This window comes from Thunnus albacares, chromosome 13 (assembly GCF_914725855.1).
Source record: "Thunnus albacares chromosome 13, fThuAlb1.1, whole genome shotgun sequence".
Taxonomy (NCBI): domain Eukaryota; kingdom Metazoa; phylum Chordata; class Actinopteri; order Scombriformes; family Scombridae; genus Thunnus; species Thunnus albacares.
Genome location: NC_058118.1, coordinates 22,417,470 through 22,434,638, shown reverse-complemented (window position 1 = coordinate 22,434,638; position 17,169 = coordinate 22,417,470). Strand labels below are relative to the sequence as shown.

At 37.2% G+C, this 17,169-nt stretch overlaps 1 protein-coding gene across 4 annotated transcripts; it reads left to right on the top strand.

The window, feature by feature from the left end:
* The first annotated feature begins 389 nt into the window (after positions 1-389).
* On the top strand, positions 390-17,105 carry si:dkey-183i3.6 (LAT2 domain-containing protein). 4 transcript variants are annotated; one of them, XM_044369607.1, is made up of 12 exons: positions 390-945; positions 5,919-6,014; positions 6,603-6,645; positions 7,785-7,828; positions 7,947-7,980; positions 11,572-11,606; positions 11,754-11,792; positions 11,931-11,961; positions 14,823-14,869; positions 14,989-15,045; positions 15,301-15,357; positions 16,966-17,105. In XM_044369607.1, exons 1-12 carry the CDS (start codon positions 855-857, stop codon positions 16,995-16,997), a joined length of 606 nt encoding a protein of 201 aa, XP_044225542.1. In that variant the 5' UTR covers positions 390-854; the 3' UTR covers positions 16,998-17,105. The 4 variants fall into 4 exon arrangements, with proteins under 4 accessions (XP_044225542.1, XP_044225541.1, XP_044225543.1 ...); XM_044369606.1 differs by having other exon boundaries at positions 390-984; XM_044369608.1 differs by lacking the exons at positions 7,785-7,828; positions 7,947-7,980 and having other exon boundaries at positions 390-984.
* Positions 17,106-17,169: the final 64 nt, after the last annotated feature.

Below are 17,169 nucleotides of genomic sequence, written 5' to 3'. Positions count from 1 at the left end.
CATAGCTGCTCTTTATGCAGAGTATCACCATACTACCCCATGTATCACATAGGCATGTGGAGAGCACCAAAGTTCAAAAGACCTGCTGTGCCTCAAACAGGACCATCAATTCCACAAGAGCAGGGCAGTGAAGGTAGATCAGAGGTGCACATAAGTCTCCAATTAAGCAAGTCAAAGTTTGTTCAGCTCTGAAATCTGTTTATGAAACGGTTTCCGAATGCCAACCTAAAAAAAAGTTGCAAAAAGGCCTCTGACTGTGAGGAAACTCCATCACCTGGTGAAAGGTCTTCTGTAACTGGTGCTGTAACTTCCCTCTGATAGTCCCAAATGTTCTGGCTTGTAATCTCAGTCACTCATGTTGGTAATTACTCTTTAATTACTTGAAAGCTTGAATCCTGTTTTGTACTTTAAAGTTCCACCTGTGAAGAAATTTACTGTATTTGATCATTTAAAAAAGAATTATTCTTACAGAAAATGGCACGTAGCACCTTTTACATTCAAATGTATTATATTTTTCTGTGCTTATGGCACCAATTAACACCTATTTCTATATATATATATATATATATACGGGTTCAGTATGTAGACTTATTTAATGTGGTTTTTGAAAAAAAAACAACAACATATATATATATATAAAACTAACTCATGTTGCTCAAGACCTGGTAACAAAAGCCAAAAGGTCATTTAAAAAAATGATTGGGGTTTGTTATAGAGAACATCTTAAGAGAAATGATACTAGTGTCTTGAAAAGAACTGCCAAACAGAACAGCAATGCCTTTGTGTCCACTTCAAACCACATGCAGGCTGTAAATGTGTGCTTCAGAGGGTCTTTTCTGTCTTGAGCGTGACGGATGTGGCGAGGTGTTGAAAGAGGAAGCACAGCTCATACTAGCTGTTGTTGTCTGAAATATGAGAAGAATGAAGGCAACCGGACTACTGAAGGTAATACAGCAACACGCCAGATAAGAAATCTTCCATTTTGTGAGTTAAAGCTTATAGTTGGTGCTTTTGAAAACATATTCATATTATTCTAAACCTGTGTGTTTGTGTTCGACCTGAAGTAGATCTGGTGGTTTTGCTTTCAGCAGCAGCATTTCTGGTGGATGCAGGTGGGAGGATTTTTACCAGACACTCACAGAAAAAAACATGTGTGATCATTTTGTGAAATTTAAAAAGGACAGTGATGATGGATGAACAAAATCAGATCGTGATAAAAATAAATCATAATCACACTACTGTTTTGTAGAATTTTGAATGTTTTTAGCCTTTTAATCAGGGTCTACAGACAAAAATATAAAACGAAATGTATTATTTTGGCCATAGAAGAGATGTAGATTGAGTTCTTTATTAATCTCAATGAAAAATTGCATAGTTGCAGCACATGAATCACAAAGTAAACAACATGAGGACATACAAAGTACAGAAAACAAAGTATTAAAAAACATAAATAACTAGAAACTGAACTAACACTAAAAACCAGGACCATTCTCTAAACCTTTATATATATATATATATATATATATGTATGATAGTGTCTGGTAATATACTGTACATGTATATCATATTGTATTGGTATGGCAACGTGCTTCATCGGAAACACTTTAGAGAAACACCCCGAAAATATAGAAACGACAAACACCACATACATATCTAATTTGTTCTCTTACAGTAAATAGTGTTGAGTCTAAGGATGCTGAACGAAAATATTTTAAATTTTGTGATAATTGTCTGTTTGTATTGAAACCAAAAATGATCGGTCTTTGTTTTACAATTCATTCAGGATATTATACTAATTATGGAATATGGGCTCTATAGCAAATTGAGCATTATTGCTTTAGATTACAGTCCACAAATTACGGTGTATCAATAAAATACTTAATGGTAGATAAGGGAAGAAGTAGGGAATAGGGGAGTAATAAATTTGGATGGGACCTAGAAATAAATGACAGTGTAAATTCTTGAAATTATTCAGTATATATTAAATTATTGCAATGTACACAATAGCTATGGTATAATTACTTTAAAAATGACAATACACTAAGTATAAAATAGCTCAGGCACATTGGATTAAGAAGATGAAGCTTTTGGGAAGAGGAAGCAAAAAATTACACTGTAAGTACAGTACAGGAAAAAAGATGCTGAAAAATGATACTCTTGTGTGCGTTAAAGACTAACAATTAGATAAACAGTCAATATAAGAATTAGAAAAAGACATTAAAGGATGTAAATTAAGTTAAGTTAAATGTTATTTATGGACATTTTGCAGGTCAACCATAACTGTAAAGTGCTGCTGTTGGTTGAATCAGCATTTTGTCCAAGCTGGAAATGAAGAGAGGCTGTCTAACTGCTTTTCACAGCTCCCTGCACCAGCACCACCAATATTATACAAAATACATACAAAGATTACAGAAAACCATCAAAGGAATCCTGTAATGGAGGTTACATTTTAAAATATACATATTTTTTTTACATTGGGCTATTGTAGGCTTACTTCAGTCTAAGTATACTCCTTGGAGTATACTTATATTAGGAACATGTGACAAATAAATGTCCGAAAAGATTCGGCTTAGTCAGATTCTCAATCTTAAAAGACCTGGACTGGGATCAGGAGAAAAGAAAACATGATCAGGACATCCCTCCTTTTGACGTAGCCTGTTCAGTGATCCATTCATGTTTGTGCGACAAGAGCAGTCCAGTGTCCAAGGAATTACGTCCATATACTATAGTTTATGTGCCATAACCATGATCTCTCCTGAATCTTAACTATACTCTATTTGTGATGTCCAGATAATGTAGAAAGCAAGGATTTTAAAAACCTTAGCAGTGGGCGTAAAAAATGTTGTAATTAAACATAATCCAGGGTTTTGCAGAATTGTCCAATACTGACGTTGTTGTCTGGGGATAAGGTTGCCAGGAAGTGTATATATAGCAGCTCTAAACTAAGAGGGGTTTGTAGCTAAAATGGAAGAGACTGTGTATACAATCAAAGAAAGCAGAACCCAGAGTTGAAAAACACAAAGTGAGAGACTTAAATAAAAAAGTGTCATGGGACTAAAATAAAAGCCAAATACTAATAGAAACATACCAGCCTGCTACAGAGTCATGTTTCTCTGCAGCAGGGGAAATATGGCAGGTTCGTGAAGCTAGAGAGTAACATGAGTACAGTAAAAACAGAGAAACTGGCTGCTGTCTCACAGAGAACTGCCACCGTGGAAAGATTTACTTTCCAGTGAGACTATGACCTCAGACATAAAGCCAAAACCACATAGAGAACTTCAGAGCAATAATGTTAATGTCCTGCGGTGGCCAATCAAAGACCAGACCTCAATCCAAAAAAACACCCATATTTGTGCACACAAATTAATAAATCATGCTGTGGAACTGATAATTACTGTGCATTAATTAACATAACACAGCATTTAACACTATTGCTGACATTTGAACACTTGTTAAAATACATTCTCACTGTTCACTTTCACTTCATAAGAATACACAGTTGTACATGTGCACATGATGATTTTGGATGCAGATGGAGACGTACTTCAGAGTTTGTCTTTTTTACCTTGTGTTATCTTTTACATTCCTTAAACATAATGTCAAAATGTTAATAATATAGTTTAATGCTACATTCTGTCAATTCACCCGCAAATTATGAAATTGAGAGTACGAATTAAGTAATTCAAGAGCACAAATTATCCATTTGTACTCAGAATTTATTAATCCAAGAGTGCAATTTACTAATTTGTGTTCAAAAGTGAGTTTTTATTCTCCGCATGACACCTGCCATGGTTCGTATTCATAAAACTTGACAAGATGAAGTTTTACAAAGACGAACGGGGAAAAACCGTCGTGTTGAAACGTGTATGCTGATCTTTCCACCGTACTACGATTTCAGCCAAATGGACCTCTATTAAATATTTACTTGAAGTGAGAATACTTATTCAATCAGTTATTGTGTTTTTATATTCGGAGTTCATTTAGATCAAGTTGTGGTAATTTATTTTAATTTAGATTTTTTCTCAAACTTCAAACAAACATCTACCCAAGGATTTACTGTGCTGTGCAAACTGTTGAGGTACTAAAAGTAAAGTGAGGATGCTTTTAAAAATAATGTCATGAATAGTTTTTATTTATCAATTCACTTCATACAGAGTTCAGTAAACAGAAGAAACCTAAATGAAATCAATATTTGGTTTGAGCAGCTTTGCCTTTAAAACAGCAGCAGTTCGCCTCGGTACACCTGCACACAGTTTTTCAGGTACTTGGCGGGTCGATTGTTGGATTTTGGCGTCTCAGCTGCTCCTGTCTATTCATGTGATCCCAGACTGACTCCATGATGTTAAGATCAGGGCTCTGTGGGGGCCAAACCACCTGTTGCAGGATTCCTTGTTCTTCTCGTAGCTGAAGATAGTTCTTTATGATTCTGGCTGGATGTTTGGTGTCGTTGTAATGCTGCAGAATAAATCTGGGACCGATCGGACGCCTCCCTGATGGTGCTGCATTATGAATAAGAATCAAAACATCTAAAGCAGTGGTAGGCAACTAGCGGCCTATGGGCCAAATCACTCCCTCCAGATATATTTGGCCCCCCAATGAAAGCTGAAGTTTTTACTTTGATAAAAAATACATAATTCTTCACAAATCTATGGAAGGTAACAAAATGAACGCAGGACTCTAAATGTGAATACCAATCAGTATGTAGGTCAGTAAAAACCCAACAAGAGGAGAAACATTAACACTGGTTACAACATGCTATTTGAACAGTGCGGCGCTAAAATTACGTCTAATGAATCAGAAATTAAATTTGAATGTGTGAATGTGAATGTGTCAACTTCAGTCTATCTGCCCATCACAGATTTATTTTTCATGCACACAAACAGTTGGCAGTTGAACAGAAATGGCGCGTTGGTTTCTAAGGCAACAACAACAAGAACAACAATAAGTACTTTTAGTCAACCATGAATAAAACAAGATAACAATAAAGTATGTCTCTTGTCTCAAAGTGCGACAGAGAACATATTCGTGTGTGTTATTATTGCGTGAGTTTAGTTCTTATGAGTATTTAAATAAGCTGTAACTCTGTTAGTTATCAGGAAAATGATCATCTACCATCATCATCATCTACCCACAGATGCAACCCTAAACATTGAACCAGTATATTGTAGGCCTATATCCCAGTTTGACTGTTGCAGAGTTGTCTCTCTTCTTATAGAGCTAATGAAGCCTTTTCAGCTCATGAACAGTGTAGAAGACGTGTGTCGGCTTGTGGGTGAGATTTTTTTTTGATCAACAGAGATGTGGCTGTGAATTTCAGAAACACAGCTCTTGGGCGTGAAATAGTCTGGAGGTAGAGTTTAGGCTTTGTCAAACTTTATTTAACTTGCTTTAGACTTTAGAACAACTATAACTGGCCTATTGTAACTCTGTCGACCAGCCCCAACAGATGTGGATAGAAGTTGATAGACATCCAATAGCCTATATCTGTGTATTGTCAGGAAATTAATTTCCTGAGTTCTTGTTTTTTTTTTTTTTTTTTTTTTACTGTATTCTTGCTTCTGGGAGTGTGATGCTTCTCGAGTGGCAGTAAGTGTAAACCCCATATACAAAATGCGACTCCTACTGTGTTTCAGTTTACTTTTGGCCAACCACATCCTGTGGTTCGCTCTGTCTTGTTAACAGGAAAACGGCAGCTACTTCAACCATGACAGTGTGAATAACTGTCAATTGTTGACCAGTAATCTCTGTGTTTATATAATCTTAACAACCTCTCTTACTAATTAATAAGAGAGTTAGTTAATTTAAATAGAGGTAACGGTTGAGCTGGCGGTCAGTCATGTGGTCTATATAACATTTGTGTCAGTTCATTTTGACGTCAAGCCATAGTGGGTTATTTCTGTCTTCTTTGTGTCTTCTAGGTATGATAGAAAACTCCAATCTGCTGGCTGCAGCCTTGACTGTTGCATCACTGATGTCACTAACTCTTCTGTGTCTGCGATGCAAAAAGAAATCCAGTAAGTATTTCTAAGAGGCTGGGCAGGTGTGACTGTGTGTGATCTCTGTATGATGTGGTTGCGGTAGTAGATAAGGACAACAGAATCGGAGTCATGTGTGCTGTTTAGCCATCATTTGCACCCACATTCTTGGCATTTCACCGTAAACTTTGCTCTTTCAGTTTAGGCTCCACTTTCATGGAGTTGGCACAATGTTTTAGATGCTCATTGTATAAAAAAAGAGATAAGTGCTCTTTGTCATTAACATGCAGGGAGTTGGTGGAGGATGTGCAACCAAAACTGTAGTTTAATATTTATGTAGAGTCATGACTTCGCTCTTGGATTGTGGCAAGAAGGGGAGAAATAAATATAATGCTTAAAATTGACAGTTTTTACAACAAATGAGGCAAAACTAACATGAACAAAACAGTAATGTCATTAAAACCGTTGATGATGAGTTACGATGAATCACTGTTTCACGTGGTAAGCCACACAATGATGCGTTCACTTACCGTTAAACATAAGTGCATTTAACGTGTGATGCATTCACATACTGTTGTGGATTTGAGTTGTGATGCGTTGTAAGTAACTGCTCTGTATTTCTTGTAGAGATCATACATGAGGAGGTTCAAATATACAACCCACAGACATTGTGAGTATAAAGTATTTGTTCCACACTCTCAAGCCATGTTTGAAGGTAGTTTTGACCATCATTGCTATGGGTTACAGTAACATTATGCTCACAAAGTGAATTGCTATGTACAATGTTATCTTGGAAGACAGTGACAATGCTACAATGAAGTCTGAGGGGCAAGAAATACAAGCAGTCAGAGCATCAGACAACAGTTTATCCAGATTATCTAAACCACTTTATTTGGAATTAAAAAAAGAAATTGAGTCTGCGTGAAGTTACTGAATTATTGCTAATGTGTGCATACAACTAGGGTGAATATGGTAGATCTGGTAGATTTGAACAAATCATCCAATAAATTTGAAAAGTCACAAAGAGCCCTATCAAATCTACAAAAATTTAACCCGTGTTGTATCAAAAATGAATTATTTAAACCTAGTTTTCATTCCAAAGGTGCATCTTCAGTTCACCTCAATCCAAGTTGTTGACACACTGAGATCCAGGTTGAAATCTGTGTACTGAGAACATAAGTCCAACTTTTTTAGGATTGTAAAATCGCAATAGTGCAGGTCAAGACCGTACTCTTCAATTTATTTAATTTACAGAGACCCAATAATTCCCCCATGAGCAAGCACTTAGCGACAGCGGTAAGGAAAACCTCAAGCAGAACCCGGCATTTGTGACTTTCACCAGTGCTGTCTCTGTGCTATGACGCGCTTTAAATTCTGACTGAAAATATTCAAATAAACTATTGTTATGTAGAAAGCCACATAACTGATTGGCGACTGCTTTCTCAAGGATCTTAGAGAGAAATGGAAGGTTAGATATGGGTCTATAGTTGGCTAAAACGCCTGAATCAAGAGATTAATCTTGCCTAGTCCTCCTCTAAAGACTTAAAGCACGACTCCTGTCAGTAACATACAGCCTCCAATCATAGTCAACACTGTGTTTGTTTTGTTAGAATTAATATTTAATATTCTTCATACATCTGATCTTTTTTTTGTTCTTTTTTATTGCCAACTTACTTCTTCATTTTGCTGTTTTGACACCAACACAAATTCCCTTTACAGGTGTACTATAGTCTGATTCTCATTCTAATAATGAAATATATTAAAATTAATTAAAACATTAAAACTAACATCAAAGTGTTATCTTGACAGTCAACGTGGGGGAAGTAGATTTGCTGTGACGCAATCAAAACCAGGTAAATCATTATTCACCAAAGCATCAGCGACTCTATTCGTTGAAGTGAGATTTTTTTTGTCACCTTTAATTAGTATCTTTATATCTAAAAAACATATTTATGCTGTTTTCTTTTTCAGTCACGAGAACCAATCAGATAACTTCAATCACAGAGTATGTACAGTATATTATGATACACGTCAGCTAATCTCATCACTGCAACATCAATACTGACATTTCCTCTGCATATTTATCACAGTCATACTGTAAATGCAGTGTACTGTATGTGTTTGAAGGAACAGTCATGCTTGTTTTGGGCTTTTTTTTGCCGTCATTTCCAGTCATACGAGAAGATTACTGTCATGATTTGGACCCAAATGCAGAGACCAGAAAGTAGGGCTGAAGAAACCTTTTATTGCTGAGACATGCAGGCAAAAAACAAGAGCAGGCTGGGCTGAGCAGAACTGAAAACAAGAAACAACTGAGCAGGCGGCACAGAACTGAGCAAACATGACAGGAGGGAACAGAATAGACAACTTGACAAAGACTAAACTGAAAACTGGCCTTAAATACAAACTGAACTAATCAGACAACAGTGAACAGGTGGTAGGACACAAGGGCAGGCTGGGAGCTGATAGGCTGAGAAAGACACTAGGAGCAGGGCAGGGCAGGTGTGAAGGGAAAATGTTGAGGTAAAAGCAGAACAGAGACTTGCACACCCACACCACATACTGTGGGCTCTTCTCATTTCTCTATCTTGTGCCTCCTCGTCTCCTCCGTCCTCCTGCCTGTGACCTGGAAATTGATCTCAGCACGCCACATTTAAGGATGTCCCAATTCCTAAATTGCATCTGGAGGAGAGAGGAGGCTTGCCAGATAAGCTATGAGCGAGGATGCACAGGTGTATCCTTTGCAGAAGTTTTTCGGCACCAGTGACGTATAAAAGATATACATATATATATATATATATACATATAAAAAATATCAATGTATGACATCGATACATCTTTGTCACATTATGACACGTTGTGATTTGAATGAAAAGTAAATATACAAGTTGTCATGCTCATCTGACAGAGATCATAAAATACAGCGGTAGGCTGTAACAAAACAATGGACAGCTGATGCAGCTCTGCCACACGTCATATTTAATTGACGTTACGTTAAAATGACGGCTCCGAAGCAAGGATCTCTCAGTTTGTTAAATGCCTGTTGCCTCGACTCATCTCTCCTCTTGTCACTTCCTTGCCTCCTCCACTCACATCTCAGGTGGGAGGGACTAAGACGTGAGGAGAGGAGGTGAGGAAAGGAATCGAGGATGTACAAACTGAGAAATGAGAAGAGGGGACAGACTGGGGGGGTGGGGGGGGGGTAGAAGAAACAAAACAAAATATTAGGAAGACACAGAGAACATACCAGCCAATAAAAGGCAACCAAAGAAACACCATGTCAGAAAGTCCTAGAATACAAAACTCAAGTACACAACACTACAAGTCAAATAACATAAACGAGCTAAATCAAATGACCCGAAGGACTAGGCAACATAAGCGTAACACAGTAAAACCCAAGAAGCACAAAGAGTCCTAAACGACGAGTCCATGACAATTAGTCAATCAGTTTAATCTCTATGCGTCCAGTACAGAGATCCAGCTTTGAAGATATCTTTGTTGAAAAGCACTTTGATAGAGCTAGGCTAGTAGTTCTTGAGCTAAGCTATGAGCTAAACACCTGACTACATCTGTCTTTGTATGAAACACAAACATCAAGTTGATATTGATCTTCTTTCTGATTTGGTAAAATGACAAATTAACGTATTTCCCTAAATGTTGGAGTCATCCTTTAAGGCTGCTATAAGTATACCTAGACTGAAGCAGCCTGGTCGCCAGAAGAAAACATTGTCACTGTGCGTTTCTGCAAACCACAGATACGTTGAATATCTACCTTTCAACACATGTAATTCGTAGCATTTCTGAAGTAACGTAGTTCACATGAGATCTATATGAGCTGACTTTCTTATTAGGAGGAAGAGGGGTTGGTGGATGGTTAGGAAGTTTGTTGCTGTTTGTTTGTTGGCAGAAACCAGAACAGAGCACGGTTCGAGATCACCTCGAAGCCAATGCCCGCTTCCTGCTTCAACCAACAAGGCCAGGTGTTTTTAGTGAGACGTGCCTAAACCTAACCAGACCTTAACCACATCATTATTCAGTGTATAATGGCCAACATTGAAACGTAGACATTCAATGTATCTGTGGTTTGCAGAAACGTACAATGCCAACGTTTTGTTCTGGGTTGATTGGAGCTAACGATAACTGTCCAGAAAACCAAAATTCAGCTTTATATTGAGTGGAACTGCAAACTTTATATTAGGTTGTGTTCAGGCTGATGATGGCATTACATCAAATAATGCGGTGTCCTCATTCATTTCAATTAGATGACGGTAATACAGCACTGGGACCATCTGACCGTAGAGTTCTGCTACCAAACTCCGCCAAAGTACTGCATTTCAGGCCATTTCGTTGTGTGAAGCTTTGGGCATGAGTTGGGGTCACATTATTTTCAGATTTAAAGTAATTTAGACATTTTTCTCCTTTTCTCTCAGACTGTGCCAATCTGTGTTCATGTGTGTTATGTGTTGCGAGTAGACACGCAATACCCAGTGAGAAGAGCGAGGGACAGAGTGAAGCCAATGTGCTGCGTTAGCCTGTTCATGCTAAAGGTCGTTAATGGATAAAATGAAGCAGAAATATAGCTTATTATTGGTCTCTGGTTGGGTTCAGGTCTCAAATTCGGAAGTACAAGTCAGGCTCAGTTGGGCTAAGTCTTAATATGCATTCAGGCTGGGTTCAAGTCTCAGTTTTAGGCTCATTCAAACACCACAAAAGTTACACCAATTGTGTATAATTATGTATTTAGAGGTGCTGGTAGGCAATTTTTCTTTAAACTTTTGTCATAGCTAGGCTAGCTAATATTAAAAGGATAGGTTCAAATCTGTCTTAAAACAACAGTCAGGTGCCCATATGAACACAGAAAGAGGTTTTCCTTGCTGTAATTATTCCTCCTGTTCATACTGGCTGTTAAAAGATCACCTTCAAATGTGCTTTACTGTAAGTGATGGGGGCCAAAATCCACAGTGTATCCACACAGTAATTTTTTGCAGAAATGCATTTAAAAGTTAATCTGAAGCTTATATGAGGCTTCAGCAGTCTGAGTTAGTCATATCAAGTGGATATCTGCCACATTTACAGTCTTTTTAGCATCAAATTCCCTCTTTGTGTTTCCCTGTTGAGCTGCGGTGGAAGTATAGTAACAAAAAGAGGGACTTTGGCACTAAAAAGACTTGATTTGACTCATTTGGACGCTGAAGCTTCATATTAGCTTCAGATAAACTTTTAAATACATTTTTGCACAGAAGGAGGACTGTGGATTTTGGCCCCCATCACTTACATTGTAAGTGCATTATAAATGGATCTTCTAATGGTCAGTATGAACAAGAGGAATGATTACAGCAAGAAGTATCAATGTTCATTTGTGCTCCTGACTGTTGTTTTAACATCGACTTGAAAAGTGGGGAACCCGTCCTTTACTCTTTAATCTCACTGTCAGAAAGCAAACAAACATATTTCCCAAAATGTTGTACAATTATTTCAACACAGTCCTGTTTTCAGTCTGAATGCTTAATTAACCTTAACTACCAAAAGATGTTTGCTGTGTCAAACAAAAAAAAACAAACATTTGACTACAGAAATCTCATTTATATGTTTCCAGTGAAACTACAGAGGATTATGAGGAATTTCCTTCAGGTAAGCTCTTCACCTTTTAAAAGGTTTTCAGTTTTAAATCAAAACATTGACTCATATTCTGATGTCAAAGATTTAAACACTTTTGTAATGGCTCATGAGGTGATGACCCATCAAAAGAATTTAATATTGAACCATCATGTTTTACAGATGCAATGGATGAATCAGACTATCAAAACATCACAGAGGGTAAATTTGCACACATAATACACAGTAAACATACTGGTTAAACATCTGTTTTCAACTATTTTTTAAAATGAAATGTATTTATCATCATGTACTTACATTATTACTGAAAGTATCCTGTTACATTTTGTGTTGCTGCAGCTCAAACAGGAAGTCCAGAACATACATATGTGTAAGTGTTAAAGCTCTTCTCATATATGTTCACATTGAAGCTTAGAGTGAAAAGCAATGTGCATTTACTGAAATGATCACTTGTGTTCTTTTTTATTTTATGCAAATAGCTCAATTTTGCATTCAGAAGCAGAGAGACTCCACTTAATGTTTGAACAGAGGATGCATTTTAGCCCATGTAGGAGGGTTCAGCAAAAGTGGAACACATTTTGGCACCAGCGTGCTATTATAACAGATACTCACTTACACCAATTATGTTTTTGTGAAATGGTGCAAACCTTGTTAACATAGTGATGTAAGTTTTTAAGGGAAGTCAAAAGTTTCTCATCTCACCCATTTAGTTTTTTTCAGGTTAAGTGGGACAGCTTGTGTGCTAAAGTGGGACTCTTGTCTACATTACTGCGCCTTCTTTCACCCCCGGATTTGTTTTGTGTTAATCAAGCTTCCCTGCATCATTTTTTCTTCTTTCTAATTTGCATTTCTTTCTCTCCTTTTCCTGACCGAATGGTGATCTATCATTAGAATTATATGCTAATATGGATTTAACTAGAGCTCAAAACTATGTTGTAGTAGGCTAAATAAATAGACGAAACACTGTCTTATAAAGGTGTAGCTTTTTAAAATAATTAAATGTAGCTGCTTCACCAAATTTACAACAATTATTAAACTAAGACCCTGTTTACACTTGGTTTTAAAATGCGTCTCGGGTGATCGGATCACAAGTGGACAGCACTAAATATGTGTAAACAACCACCAAGGCGCACTCAAACCTCTTGCCGAGGTGGTCTGGGATGAATTTGTCCACATATCTTTTGTAGTGGAAACGCTAATGTATACTGATGCGTCCCCGACAAGGACATAACAGGAAAATGTGTCATCAGTGCAGGACATGGTGGTTGTTTTGTGACAGCACACCAACGCCAAATGACTGTGTCCTGCCAGTCTCAACAGTTAGAATAGCCTGTACATGTATATTCTTGAAACATTTTTGTTTTCTTAGCTAGCTCCTGACAGACTGACGTAATAACTGTGTGTGGGGCCCTTTGACCCTCTAGAGGAGGTGACGTGGGCAGTAACAAAATCTGAACACAAGTGGTCAGCTGGACACCTTAGAGACACATGATAGACACAGGTGTGAACGGCGATGTGTCCCAGCTGTCCACTTGTGTCCGTATCACTGAAATGCATTTTAAGACCAAGTGTAAACATTCTCTAAAATACTGTATATGATATTGCAGGAATACTGAATGAAACATTGTTATGCCCCATCTTTCCTAAGTCCCAAGCAGCCACAAAGACAATTTAACTGAATATAATGAAGGTGGGTTTATTTACAATGTTAAATAACAAACAGGGAGCTGGATTTAGCTTCAGAGTAGACAGAGGCCAACATAGCAAAACAAAAACAAATCTAACTGGGAAGGTAAACAATATAACCTCACAAAATCAAATTTACAACTTACCTCCCTCACTAACATAAAACTGAGAAAGCAAGGTTAACCACCCTGGCAGCTCACCGCCCTATTACCTCCAAAAGAAAGGAACAAAAGTTAAGCCGGGTTGGACAACAGGAGGGAAATGGGAGAAGAGCCATCTTGGCTCTTTATATAGCTGGTGTCCTCTCAAAGCAGCCAATCACCTGCCAGAGCTGGAAGCTGCTGCACCAATCACCTCGTTGTCCCCTCACACACACTCTTTACATATGCGCGCACACACATGCCCACACCAGACACATCATATACACATCCATGCTCATCAAATAAACATGTTAATGACCACCGTTGTAGCAAAGATGCATAGAAAAGTGTCCCACTTGACATGAAAGTACAATCTCAGTTTTGGTGAACACTCTCCACAAAAGTGGGACAGTGCAGAAAATATGGTTTCCAGGAAAAATAAGGACAATATTATGCATTCTTATTTTGAACTGAGGTCTGAGTCATAATGGCTTTAATAAAATACCATCTCTGCTGTAGATGGGAGATGTATATTTAAATATTTATTGTTTTTTAAAGTCAGAGTCATTCACTTTTCCTGAACACACACCAAACAGTTCGTTCACCATGGTTGGTTGATTCTATCCAGTCAAATAGTAAAACAAGGCAAGACATGCTTAAATGTCCCACTTTTGCTGAAACCACTCTACCTATTTTTTAATATTTTGACCATGTACTGTAAGAGCCCTTTTAAAGTGTATATATGAAACAAATCTAATACTGTAAAGGAGGGGCTGCAAGAACGTTTGCAAGTGAAAACTCTTGGGGAAGTGTTGAGTTTAATTCATGGTAGCTTAATATTGTTCAGGGGAAAAAGGCAAAGTGAAACTCCTCACATGATTCTTCCTGTACTGATGGAAATTAGTGATGTGAAAACATTTTATTGAACAACAAACATTTTGTTGAATTTATCAAAACAACGGGTCACCATGGAGGAAGTTTTGAGTTTTGCATTCACTGGAGAGGACAAGAAATAAGCAAAGAAGGCTTGATTCTCTCTACTCACCACTGAGATTTCACACTAAAAATCACTGGGTTAAAATTTTTACCCAGTTTGGGTCAATATAAATCAGCACTGGATTAACTTTATCCAGTAGGAATCTATTAGTTTGACCCAGTGTTACACACAACAACAAGCTTGAGCTAAAAACCGCCACAGATGCATTGTTTCCTGTACAAAACAGATGTGTATTAAAAATCAATAACAAACAAACCATGTAAGTTTGAGGTAGAGCAGATTTTAAAAAGCTTTAGTTTGGGTAAATAATCCAACAGTAAAATAAAGAAATACAAATACAACAGAACAATATGGTCAAAAATGTTATTTTTGAAGACTGCAATGTCAAATTTGTGTATTGTTTTGCAGAGCTCCACTCGCCGACTCATTGTATGAAAATGAAGAGATGAGAAAAAGTGAGCATTCCCTCTGTTTTTTAACAGACAAAACATGTTTATCACCAATCTCTCCAATTCAGATTTGAATGCTGTGTTACAAGTTTTAACATTCATCACATACACTTTTGTTCATCTAGATGCTAATCTGGCTCCAAGTGTCTATGGGAACATTGACGCATTCCCAAATGGAGGAGGTATAAATTGTGTCTGTTGTCTTGTTGATTGACCATTGTTATTGTTTTTGTTTTGTACGACTGACTGTCACCTGCTGCAAACCAAATTTCCTGCTAGGGGAAACTAAAGATTGATTAATTGACTGGCATGTTCAATCAAAGTATCCATTCTGATTCAGTAAGAGATGAGATGTTTCCAGTAACAAGGATTGATTATTATCACAGAGCACCAGACGCTAAAGCTTGACTCATTCAAACTGTTGTTACACTAAACAGATGACGATGACTACGAGAACGCTGATTTCCTGGAACTAGCTGGTGAAGAAGAAGATGGTAAGAGCCAAAAATAGCATTTGTTTGTTAATTATATGTTTGATGCCTAAAATGTATACTGCATGTTATTATTTAGGTTTTAACACAATGTTCATTTATAATCGGAGAATACCAAAATATTCTACTCAAGCAGAGTAAAGTTTGTAGCCTTTCTGAGTAGAAGTGAACTGACTCAACCCAAGTCAAAGAAAAGGGCAAAAGATGCGTATTAATTCATTGTGGAGCACAGTGATCTTCTTAATGAGGTGACAAAAGGTGAAATTGTGGGAAAATGGGTTACAAATACTCATTAAGTGGTTGTGGTATAGTTTATTCAAGATCTACTGTATAGTTACAAAAAACTCTATAAGGTTAAGATAAACTAAAGCTTCAGTTTCAGTACATATTTAAATGTGATGTACTTATAAATGTAAATAAATGCAAGATACACTAATTATGCTACTGGGAAACAAAAGCCGAAAACTTGGCAAAAAGGGCAATATTGTAGGAATGATAAGGAATAATTATGGTTCATGTTTATGAATGTATGAATTTGCATGTGATTAAAAACTCATACAGCTGACATCTGAAAGAAGCTCACAAAACATCAGACTTTGACAAAAGAGATGTTGTTTGCTTCCTGTTTTCTACTGTAACTCCATGACCATGATCTTGAACTAACCCTAACCAAGTCATTTTTGTGTCTAAACCTATCCAAACCTTAACCATGGAGCTTCAATTTTAAACAGTTTTGGAAGGCATAATGCTTATATATGTCCTTCTGGAGTGGGACAACAACACAGGTGTTTTAATTTAACTGATTAACTCCTCCTCTGTGTGCATGTAGAGGTTTTTCATTAAAAGCAATTACATTATCATTTTAGTGGCCAGCAACTTTTAAAGGACCAGTATGTAGGATTTAGTGGCATCTAGTGGTGAGGTTGCAAATTGCAGCCACCTGAATACCCCTCCTCTTCCAAGCATGTAGGAGAACCTACTGTGGCCATGAAACTTGCAAAAAAAAAGCCAAAGGCCCTCTCTAGATCCAGTGTTTGGTTTGTCTGTTCTGGGTTAATGTAGAAACATGGTGTTGCAACATGGCGGCCTCCGTGGAAGAGGACCCACTATGTAGATGTAAAGTGCTCATTCTAAGGTAATGAAAACACAATGATTTTTATTTTCAGGTGATTATACACCAATTAAAACATACTTATGAATATTATATTCCATTTCTGCCAAGTCTGCTCTACTTGATGCCACTAAATTCTACACACTGCACCTTTAAGTTGTCACCAACTTGTCAGCAATCACATTGCATTTTCTTTAAGAAATGCACTTTCTTGTTATTTGTTCCCAGCATTACATTTCTCTTGTAATTGTTAAACTTGTTACAGCACGCAGAGCTGTAATTGATGATGATTGATTTTCATAGTACAATAAAAACTTTAAAAACTAAATTTTCACCAGCGCTGCAGTAGCTCATGTAATAAAACATTTAGCTTATTATAAAACCTTTATATATTATATATATATAATTATAAAACCTACAATTGTGTTATCTGATATGATTTAGTGGTGCTGCGCAGGAAGTGAATACAAATATTAACCATCCATTCACTCTTTGAACAGATGAGCCAGATTATGTGAATGAATGCACCTGACACGGACTATGCTGACCACCAGAGAACATCAGTGGACAGATTTAAACAGCCTGCACTCTGTTCTGTTTATTGTATAAAACTGGAAATAAAACATATTTTTTATTCGTGCAATGTGTGATGTGCAAATTATGTGGACAGCTGTGTGTATAAATACTTGTGGACCTCGCTTGTC